Source organism: Acanthochromis polyacanthus, chromosome 2 (genome assembly GCF_021347895.1).
Source record: "Acanthochromis polyacanthus isolate Apoly-LR-REF ecotype Palm Island chromosome 2, KAUST_Apoly_ChrSc, whole genome shotgun sequence".
NCBI lineage: Eukaryota > Metazoa > Chordata > Actinopteri > Pomacentridae > Acanthochromis > Acanthochromis polyacanthus.
In genome coordinates this window covers 29,492,031-29,503,428 of record NC_067114.1, presented here as the reverse complement: position 1 = coordinate 29,503,428, position 11,398 = coordinate 29,492,031, and the positions used below count along the sequence as shown (strand labels likewise).

At 37.9% G+C, this 11,398-nt stretch overlaps 2 protein-coding genes across 3 annotated transcripts in view; both read left to right on the top strand.

Annotated features, from left to right (window-relative positions):
* Positions 1–1,643: 1,643 nt before the first annotated feature.
* si:dkey-204f11.64 (uncharacterized protein LOC100537752 homolog) lies at positions 1,644–5,500 on the top strand. Its single transcript, XM_022215398.2, has 3 exons — positions 1,644–1,787; positions 4,418–4,544; positions 4,697–5,500. The coding sequence occupies exons 1-2, from the start codon at positions 1,695–1,697 to the stop codon at positions 4,541–4,543; spliced, it is 219 nt and encodes a 72-aa protein (XP_022071090.1). The 5' UTR covers positions 1,644–1,694; the 3' UTR covers position 4,544; positions 4,697–5,500.
* Positions 5,501–6,261: 761 nt separating this feature from the next.
* carm1 (coactivator-associated arginine methyltransferase 1) overlaps positions 6,262–11,398 on the top strand; it is a 32,717-nt gene continuing 27,580 nt past the window's right edge. The window contains exon 1 of one of the 2 annotated variants that reach the window (XM_051960675.1): positions 6,262–6,524. In XM_051960675.1, the coding sequence (XP_051816635.1) occupies positions 6,383–6,524 (142 nt within the window). In that variant the 5' untranslated portion in view covers positions 6,262–6,382. The remainder of the gene's footprint in view (positions 6,525–11,398) is intronic. The other variant, XM_022215399.2, reaches the window with a different exon arrangement.

The following is an 11,398-nucleotide window of genomic DNA, read 5'->3' as shown; positions in this document are numbered from 1 at the left end:
CAAAGACAGGAAAAATATGATCAATGTTTGCAGCCTATAAATGTGGAATTATACAATAACATTTCCCTGAAACAAATAAAAAAAAAATCTTCTTATCAAAGTAAGAAGCTGCTTATTTAAGTTATAGTAAAGTTATTACAATTAACCTCAGCCCTAACCTCTAAATTAACTGTTAATAATAGTTATTAATAATAATAATAATAATAATTATTATTATTAGTAGTAGTAGTATAGCAATTATTATTATAATTGTTACATTTTGGTTTTTTTTAATGAAAATTAACAGATACTATTAAGGGTCATTTCATGTGGTTTCAATAATGGGTGTTGCTGCACCACCTAGAAATTGGCTACATTTTCTTGTGATGGAAGATATACGCAAAACAATTTTCCATGCAAAAAATTAGAGCTCTATTAGTTCTAAACTTATGGGATCTTGAATTTTTTAGAATTTGGACCTAAACCCACCCCCTAAATCCTCGCCTAGGATTTAGCACTATTTAACTGCTTATTTCTCAGCCTCTCGACATTGTTGACGGCTGAAATTTGGCAGACAAGCTCACAGAAACCATCTGACATCACAGGTAGCCTCACAGCCTCCTAGCTACTCTCTACAGACCACAGGAGCCTTCTAAAAATGCTAAAAATTAAGAAAAACACACTCGTGAGTAGGTTTTAGGGGTCTAAAATTACTAGAAATGTTATAAATGTTGACCCAAGGACCGCTCTGTCCTATTCTAAACAAAATTGTATGATAACTTACAAAGTTGGAGACTTCTTGGGGCATCATATAGAAAGATATGAGCTGCTAAAATATGGACCCCTCAAAAAGTGACCAATTTTGGTGAGGCCAAAAGGCAATGTGGCACAGGTGGTAGAGCTCTATAAATTTGTACAAAATATCTTCCATCATGGTACTACAAGCTTATTTCCTCCTTCATGGTCAACCATACACTTGAAGTGAACCCCTATAACCTGCTTGTGAACCTATGTTTTCCCTTATATGAACTGAACGATGGTGGAATGGTGTGGCACGGTGGTAGAGATCTGTAACCCTGAATAAATTATCTTCTATCATGCTGCTAGAAGCCTGCAAAATTCCAGTTTGGTTTCTCTCCTCCTTCATGGTTAACCATACAATTAAGTGGACCCATATAAACAGCTTGTGAATCTATGTTTTGTATTATATGAATTGAATTTTGTTGATATATCTTTTTTCTTTTGCAGAAAACTGAGCTGAAGATAGAGTAAAAGTCCTGTCCATATGATGGTGTTGGTGCCTGACATGTTGTAGTATAAGTGTAGTGTAGCAACAATAATATGTATTATTATCATTATTATTATCATTATTGTTGTTGTTATTATTATTAGCAGTAGTATGTGTTATTTAAAGTTTATGTTGCTGTTAAAGTGACATGAACGAGAAATGTGACAATAAAAGTTATATCATGCATTTTAACATGTTTTTAGTGTTACATTGTTTTGATTAATTACTCTAATATGTCTCTTTGTGATCCAGTATTTTTATCTCACAGTGTTGCTAATTAAATGTAAAATCTCAACTAAATCCGGTCCTATTTAAGTGAACAGGCCTTTTATTTTGAAAGTCTGCACTGTGTTTTCTCTCAGCCCGGAGCTGAACATTAGTCCGACTGTGGACTTGGACTTTCTCTCCCTGTCATTTGGACTCAGTCATGTCAAACAACAGCGCCGCCAACAGCAGCTTAGTGATCGCCCAGAGGGCAGTGAAGCAGCTTCGCCTGGAGGCCAGCGTCCCCAGGATCAAGGTAACAGCAGACAACACTCAGCTTCACTGCAAACACTGACAAAAAGTACCACAAAACTGGCTGGGGGCAGTTAGTCTTCTGTCTTTACATTATTTAACCTGTTCTGTACATCAGATTATAACCAGTCCAGCTGTTTTTACCCATTGAAGTAGCTTTAAAGGACGAATTCAACTTAAATAATGCAAAAAAAGTGATTGCAACTCCTGAAATGTTGCATTAAAATGAATATTTTAAGTATTACAGTCCACAGGAGAATTGTTTGAAGACAGAATTTCTTTGTTTTATATATAAAAACCACGTGTAAGTCAAGTTGATTACAGTCTGTACACCAAAAACAATATTGCTTGCAATGTAAACACCTGATTTTGACATAAACTGAAACACTTTTTGCTCATAATTATTCCAAAGTTGCTAAAAACAAAGAAAGTTCTGCAAAGACACACTTATGCCATCACTGCTGGCATAAAGTTCTGTGTATTTTCACATTATGGATGTGGCACAATGCAGAAAAAAAATAGTTTCATAAGTCAGTTTTTATGGCTAATGCTCACTTTTTAGCTCAACACCTGCTCTTATGCGCAGCCTAAGCCGTAATGTGGAGCATAATTAATCTGCCAAATATACATTTACTATATTTTGCCATTTCAATGCAGCAGAAAGTGTTTTCTTACATCCTTAAAACTGCTTTGAATTCATATAGAACCTCCTTATTCTCTAAATTCTTGTTAAATCCTGCTAAAAGAGTCTTCTCTTAAGCACTTGCAACCATAAACTGCATCAACTCAGACCAGACTCATGTATTTCATGTTTTATTGTTAGATATGTTGAAGTTACTGGCGGTGTAACGCCCTGGTGTGCAGAGAAATGGCAGGAAAACAGACTTTTCTCAGCGACAGCAGCACACTGATGGCTTTGTTGATTGTGCTGCTGTGTGACTGGTGTGATTGTTGGCCAGCTACTTATTTTAGAACAGATTAGTTTTCAGCTGGGGGAGATCCCAGAATAAAGATTCTCGTGATTACAGTCCAAACAGCAAAAAACACACCAAAGACTGGACTTTATGACACTGTAGAGATGGAAAATCAAATACAAAGCAATGACAGCCCGGGACATTTTGAAATACAGGCTGTGTTTTCTGCTATTTGCAATATTTAAAGATCTAAAGTTAGAGTGTATTTGCTTGTGGTGATTTTCTTTTGCTGATCTTGTGTATTTAAGAGTAGCTTAAAATCCAACAACTTGTAACTTGGGGATGGGGACAACTTGTAAGCACAGGATTAATAACTGCTAAAAGAGAACTAAAAATGTTCTTTAAATAAAGAGTTAGTCAGCATTAGCAAAAAAAATTAGAAAAAAGCCAAAAAAAATAAGGAAAAATATGTAATTAAAAAAGAGGAAAATAAGTATAATTTTTTTGAAACACTAAGGGAAATACACAAAAAAAACTACAAAATTAAGGAATAAAACAAACTATAAAACTGAGGAAAACAAACAAAAAAGCCTAAAAAACTAAGGAAAAAATTAATTAAATGAAAAAAGAAAATAAGTTTATTTTTTAAAAATACCAAGGAAAAAAATAAAAAGCTACAAAAGGAAAATATACTATTAAATAATAATAATGATAATAATGATAATAATAATTGCCCTGTTTTGTTTTATAGCAGATAATAGATGGTAAAATTACAGAATAAAGTATTAATTTACATGTCGACTATAAGAAACAGGCCTAAACTGTTTCGTCAAAAACGTATTCTTTTTACAACAAATTAAACTTTTATTGGGTATTTAAATCAGTTTGAAAATGTCATCATTTTATAGTTTTTTAAATAGTTTTTGAACATTATAATACTCCATTGTTTTTAAATGTTTTTCTTCTGTCAATTTTTACAGTGCAGCTATGAAAAAAAAATTCATCTAGTGAGGAAAAGATTATTATCTGGGGATGCTGTACAACAGATTGTGGCTCATAAATGTCACATCAGAGAGCGCTTTGAACCGGAAATGTTTGGGTTTTTCCCCACAGAGACTCCCAGGAAGCAGCGCTGCAGTTTTAGGGCCTCTGAGATTCACTCTTTGTTCTTCCAAGTGTAAAACTGGACTCATCTAAAGCAGCGCTCCAGGGTTGTTTTTTTTGCCTATCGTGAGGTAAAATGAGGTATGATGTGTTAATTCCACCACAGGAGATATGTGATGTTAGCTAAAATTAGTGAAGTAGCCCACATTCATCAGTATCGGTTGATATCGGAATCAGAATCCGAGAACTGGACAATATCGGCAAAAAAGACAATATCAGACATCCCTAATTATATTATTATTTTGAAATTTTAAAAACTGGGTCTCAATATTCAGAGTGAGTGATCTGAACACTGCATTATCCAGAGAGCTGTTTCTGTTATCCACCCCCACTGATATAAACGGACTGGACAAAATAACAGGAACACCAGGCTGTATAATGAGCGTAGAGTTGAATCATCTGAGGCAGCGACATCAAACCCTCAGCATGGTTCCCTTCATGAAGGCAGGATCTGCTGTGTTAGACTGCATTTTAGCTCAGTGTACCTGCCCCCAGCTTAGTGGATTCTGACTATAATCAGCTGCCGTGTCTCCTCTCATCCCTGTGTTTTATTCAGGTTTCTCAGGCCGCTGCCGAACTGAAGACCTTCTGTTTGCAAAATGCGCACAAAGACCCTCTCCTCACCGGCGTGCCCTCCAGTGACAACCCGTTCAGGCCTCCTAAGTCATGTGTCGTCTTCTGAGGTGCCGACATTCCTCTCTTCCTGGAATAATCCTTTTTTTGCTACTTTTTCAATATTTTTCTGCACCAGCTAAACAACTACCCTGCTGTCTTTTAGAGCACAAGACTCAACCCTGCGAGCTACGTTTATTTACATTTCTTTCTTTTATTGCAGAAGGAGTGAAGGATCATTCCGATGTGGATTTCTGTCACGTGCAGCACTGCTGAAGACAATTATAATTATATACGCATTCACAGGGTTACACAACAGACCTTAATGCCATAATTCTGTCTTCATGACAAAATTAAATGCTTCTAACCACAACTGAATTACAGGAAAATTACACTTTCAACAGCGGTGGATGAAAAACATCTCTATCTGATGACAAGGAGACCCATGAAAGTCACACTGGAAGATGCCAGATTTATGAGTGTTGCTTAGAACAATCTAATTTAATGTGTTTGTTCTTTTCTACAACTTTCTAACACAAATCAGAACTGTGAAAGCTAAAAAAATAATTATTTTTTTCATTACTGCATTGGTATTTTCTTTTTAAAAAGTAAAAGGCTCCAGTTTTGGGGAAACAGGAGCCTTTAAATGACTTTAGTGATCCAATTTTAACAATTAAACGTTACCATGGGTTCTGTTATCTCTGTCACTGAAACTGTATCTTGGATGAATTTTGCATCTTAGTCTTAGAAAACTAAAAAAATCACTGAGCTGCAATAATGAGCCCATTCACTCATTGATTTGTCAACATGAAGTTAAGTCAATGGACTCATCCTTTTAGACATAAATCATCTGTTATTTTACTATATTTTTCTTTAATATAAAGATTTGATGTGCTTCTGTGTTTTATATGACTGTAACCTGAATATCTTTGAAGTCAAATTAATATTCCAAATGTAAACCCTCATGTTAGCTCATTCTGAAGATGCTACTATGTCATTTTGAAAACATTAAATTATTACTACAATATTTTTGTCTGGTTGTGGTTTTCTCCTGATGTGTCCTTCATATTGTCTTCTTTTATTAATATATTTATGTTAATATAATACATTTGTATGTTATGCACCAGTTTGTACCTTCTCTCTCTGGATCTACGAGGAACTTAATACTCAATACTCACTACATTTTAGATTATTTCATTTATGATTTTATTTTTTTTGTTGCTGCTTGTTTGGTGTAAATAAAGTTGCTTTGATTTAATGTATATGAAGAATGAGAATTGCATTTATTTACTTTATTTATTTATTTAATTATTGTAGTGAGCAAATGCATTGGGAGCTTAAACACTTGGATGATTTTGTAAAACTGTTCCAGAATAGAAATTTAAGCACCCCTCCATTATTTTTTTAAAATTCATTATCAGATAAGTATTTTATTTTGTATTTATTTATTAGCAGACAGGTACTTTATTGATTGATTGATTGATTGATTATCAGATAGTTATTTTATTTAATTATTTATGTTTGTATGTATTTATTTTTTTATTTATTATCAGATAGGTTATTTATTTATTTATTTATTATCAGATTGGTGTCTTATTTACTTATTTATTTATTCATTATCAGATATTTATTTATTAATTATTAGATAGTATTTTCTTTATTTTGAAAGATTCAATCCATCAACTAATAAGGAGCTCCTGGACGGTAGGTGTGACGTCAGGACGTACGGCGCGTCTCCCCCCGGCTCCACGGTGTTTACACAGTCCCCGCTGCGAGCCGACAGGTGGCGCTGCTGCAGCGGGCTCCTCCACGCCGATGCCCAGCCTGCTTGCCTGCCTCCAGCAGAGAGCGGTGAGTGGTTGGATGTGAGCGCCACCGACCTGCTGCTGTCTCTACTTCCAGATCGAAGATGGCGGTCTCGGTGTTCCCCGGCGTGCGGCTCCTCTCCATCGGAGACGCGAACGGAGACATCCAGCGGCACTCGGAGCAGCAGCCCCTGCGGCTAGAAGTGAAAACCTCACAGGACGCGGCCCTCATCAATCTCTCCAATGGTGAGTTGACCTTTTCGGCGGCCGCTTCTCCCGGACGGTCGGCCTGTGTTTAGCCGCTAATGCTACGCAACGCTAACGGCTAATCCGGCTAGCGTTAGCCGCCGCGGAGCTAACACATCTTGAGAGACCACGTCGCCTCCCCCTGTTTGTCACGAGGGAGCCCTGAAAACTCAAATGTTTTAGAGGTTTGCTAACTTTAGGATCCGAGTCCCCCACATAAGTCCACCTCTCCGGGGACTACGACATAAATCTTGCGCCGTACCAGAGCTAAGTCCCGGCAGTGAGCGGGGCAGCTAATAATGAGGACTTTAATGCTAGTTAAACAATACCTCCAGCGGGGATGCGCTAACGTGCGGCTGCCGCTCACATCCGACGTCTTTTGTCCTTGATGTTTTGCTTCATAAATATGCCCTTTTATTTCGCGACTACATCTTCTTCCAATTTTATCCCCCAGAGACCCTAATATCTTAATATTTGGCATGTGAACTAGCTTCAGTGACTTGTTTTGAAGCCCGGAGCGGAGGGCATCACTCCTGACTCCGGCCGTTGCTCTTTTTTTTTCATTTTTATCCTCATTCATGGTAGAAAACACTTCTGAAGCTTGTACTTTTTGGGGCAAAAAACGGTCTGGGTGTTTTAAGGTGGCGTAGCGGGACCGGGCCCTCATTACTTATGCATTCATCTTTGTTCTCATTGGAACAATAGCCGGGCCCCCGCCGCCTCCTTCTTCCCTCCAGCATCTCCTCCGCAGCTTTTCTCATTCAATGGGATGTCCCGCTGAAAAGAAACGGCCGAAAACCCTGCTGGCCCTCCTCCACTGTGATGCTCCAGTGAAAGAAAAGCACAGTGCAGATCTTTGAGGAACTTTTAATGTGTAATGCTGAGAGAATCGCCTTCCACACGTCCCTCAGGGCGGTGTAAAGTAGGCACATGTGTGATTTCAGCTTTCCATCTGAGAGTGAATGTGTTAAACCACATCAAAGGTGGTGAAAATGTAAAGATCTGGACGGGGGTTTCTTCTGATACGCTTCTAATCCAGGGGTGTTCAACTCTTTATAGTTCAGAGCCCACATTCAGCCTAATTTGATCTCAAGGGACGAGTAAAATCACAGCAAGAATAACCTTTAAATAAGCACAACTCCAAAATTTAGCTTTGTTTTAACACAAAAAGTACATTCTGAAAATATCCACATTTAAGGAATTATCTTTTTACAAAATATTCTGAACAACCTGAAATTTGTGAAGAAAAATCAGTTCATTTTCAGCAACATTTATCCTCAGTTTATCATTTCCACATTACTACTTCTGGGTCAGAGCGTCTACAAAGGAACACAACATTTAGTCACAGCTATCTGAAAATGAATGATGTAGTATTTTACTTTATATTCAAAACAGCAAAAGTCAGACAAAAAATAACAAAACAAGACAAAAAATTAGACAAAAAAGTTAGAAAGCGACAAAAAAGCCCAAAAACCAGACAGAATATTACAAAAATGAGACACAAAATGGGGCAAATGACATAAAACAAATAAAGCGTTTAAAAAAGGACACATGACAAAAATTAGACAAAAAATGACAAAAGTGAGCAACAAAATGACAAAAATCAGACAAAATATTACAAAAATGAGACACAAAATGATTTAAAAAGTGACAAATGGCACAAAAAAAGACAAAAAATTTGACAAAAAAGTTAGAAAGTGCCAAAAAATGGACAAACGACAACATTTAGACAAGAAAATGACTAAAACAAGACAGAATATTACAGAAATGAGAAACGAAATCTTTCAAAAATGAGACACAAAATGACCAAAACGAGAAACAAAATGACAAAAAACAGAAAATGACAAAAAAGACAAAAAACAAGACAAAACATTAAAAAAATGAGACACAACGACAAAAGAACAAAGAACAATCTAGTATTTTACTTTATGATCAAAACAACTTGTCATGGTCTAGAAATGATTTTAAATTTATAGTTTTACTAATTTACAATCTGCAGTTAATGTTTTCTCTGTAATTTCTGCACTTTGAGGGCCGGATTGGACCCTCTGGAGGACCACTTTTGGACCACGGGCCTCATGTTGGACACCCCTGCTCAACACATTATATTCCCCTGCCTTAGCTATCTTACAAACATCTAGTATAGGAAGCCACGGCTTACTAGATGTCTTAAAGGAGAATTCCACGGATTTCTACTCACAAATTGTTTCCAGGTGTTGGGGGTTTTTCTGTCAGAGTTGGGGGGAAGAAAAAAAAAACGGCGTTTCCAGAGGAAGCCATGTCCAGGCTGGGGCTTGAGTCTTTATTGATGGGGTCTGAGAGCTAAAAAAGACTAATTCAAGGTGAACTGCACGTTCTAAGTAGCAGCAAAAATCACATCCTGTTAGAACCGATTCCAGTTGACCCACGTGTCGGTTCGTACACATCCCAACAGTTGTAATTATGGCAGCATAGCCTGTTTAAGTGCTTTAAAGGTGATTTGTAATCTTTGTTCTATCCCTACGCCTCAAATTTACATGAAGTCTGAGCTCTTAAACTACTAAAATACACCAAACACTTTAACAAATACAGTGAAAGAGAAGACAAGACGACTGCTTTCATGACTGATCTGTCAGATATTCTTCAGTTACTGCACTTATTAGCAGTTTTAATGTTGGTAAATACTAAAAGACTCAATCAGACCAGTGTGATCACACACTAAACTAAAATTCTGATTTATAACGTGCAGTTTAGGAGCTGATCCGACTGTTTTCAGCTTCTCTGGTTGATAAATGCAGCATTCATTCTGTCAGTCGGATAAATAAAATCAAAATCTCTCGTGTGCATCACATTGTTGAGTCAGCATCTAAACCAATCAGGTGAGACTCAGGTGTTTTCCCATGAAGCCCAGAGGCTGAGCATTAAATCCCTGCTTCTAGTACTTTAGTTTGGGTGGCAGGATGACCTAGCCTAGCCGCGCTAGACAACCCACGGCAACGAATTTAATTCTCTGCCAGGGTGGGTCTAGTTACCCTCCATAAGGCTCGAGGCTGGATTCTCCTAAAACTGGCCGGACCAATCACCATGAAGTGTAGAGTCAGAAGGCGGGCGTAACTAAGTGACGACAGAGGCGTGACGATTCTGACAGAAACAACCGGCGCACAATAAACAGTTATCTTTCGACTCGGCTTTGGCCACAGCCCTTAAAGATTTGAAGCTAAATTTCAACTTGAAAGATAAACAAAGGACGGCACTGAAGTGTTTCATTGAGAAGAAAGACGTATTTGGACTTATGCCGACGGGATATGGCAAATCCTTAATGTACCAGTTGGCTCCGCTGGTTGGGAAGCTAACGGGACTTAGCCACAATCCGCCGGTGCTCTCAGAACTACGTCAGCCTATTCGTTGCGTTGATTGGTTGTATACCTACCCAATTGCTGCAGAGGGATTTGATAGACAACCTTTTAGCCCGCCTCCCTCCCTGTCGAGCTTCCCTAGACCCTTGTGCCGTCAGAAACATGGCTATAGCGTGGCTAGGCTAAGGATGACCAGTTTCCAACCATTTTTTTTAGCATGTATTTTAAGATGATTTAGTGTTTAAAACAACAACAGTCAAACCTGCCACTTTTAGCTGATATCGGGAATTAATTTGGAGGATTTTAAACATCATTCCTGAGCTGTTGTGATTGGGAGGCACCCTATATTTACAACTGTCCCTCGTCAGCAAGACTAATATCGTCTGACTGCATTCTTCCCGACTCGTCCTGTGTTGGAAGTGATATGAAAACACTGCTAGGTCTATTCTGGTAAGATCGCCTTCACAGAAAAGTGATCTAGGTGTTTATTCAGACGTGATAAATTGCCAGAAAGTGATCCGTGTCTGAAACAGGCTGACCATCAAGAGTCCAGCTTTGTTGTAGGAGTGCGGTACTAAATCAGTCTTTTAACAGTGTGGCCACGTCTCTTCATATAGTGTGTTTTTACGCTCCATCAAAACCACAATTTCAGCTTTGGTCAGTCTGTTTCGAGCAGACGGTTTTCCAGCTTCTAGCACAATAATTCACCGACGTCTGGCCGGCCGTGCTTTAAAGTCACGGTGACGTTACACCTACCCATGTTGTACTGATTGATTTGGGGGAAATTATAAAATTACAATTTTTCTGACGGATGTTGCGATTCCATTTGCTTTAATTATTTTTCTCTGAACTCAAGCTTTAGCTCTGCATTCACAGTGTAATAGATTTAAAACATATAATGGAGCGTTACCACAAAAATATGATCTAAAGTAGGACGGGCATGAATCTGTAAAAGCATCGACACAACGGTTCACACCCTGGGTCAGACCTGCTGCATAATGCATGTCCTAAACTGCAGCCTTTGCGATTTGCTAATTGCATTGTTTCAAGTCCTGTTTTCGATTTGAAATCAATTAATTGTTTATCACTGGTTCAGCTTCCTCTGCTAAAATATTCAGTTTATTCTCCTGCCAAGTGAGGTCAATTAACACTAGGATTTTGCTTAAATAAAATGAAATTAAAACCTTAGAATAAATGATTTGCCATTGGCATGCATGGAGTGAGACCTGCCATGTTTCTTTAAAAAAAAAGAAAAGATGATCATCGTAATAAAACTAGCTAAAGATGGACTAATGCCACAGCAAACAACTCAGAGCTATTGGTTGTCAAAGGAAAGTTTTAGGCTTTCTTGTTGTTAGATTTTCCATGTCCTGTCAGAGAAAGCAATGCAAAGAGTCATTCACCTCTCGGACTTGAAAACTTCAGTAGCACAACCTTGCACCGCTTTTTACGTACAGTTTTGCAGTTTTTCCTCTCCAGATGCGACTCGATACAGTTTATTGTCATTATTTTATGGGTTCCACTGAGTTTTCTACAACT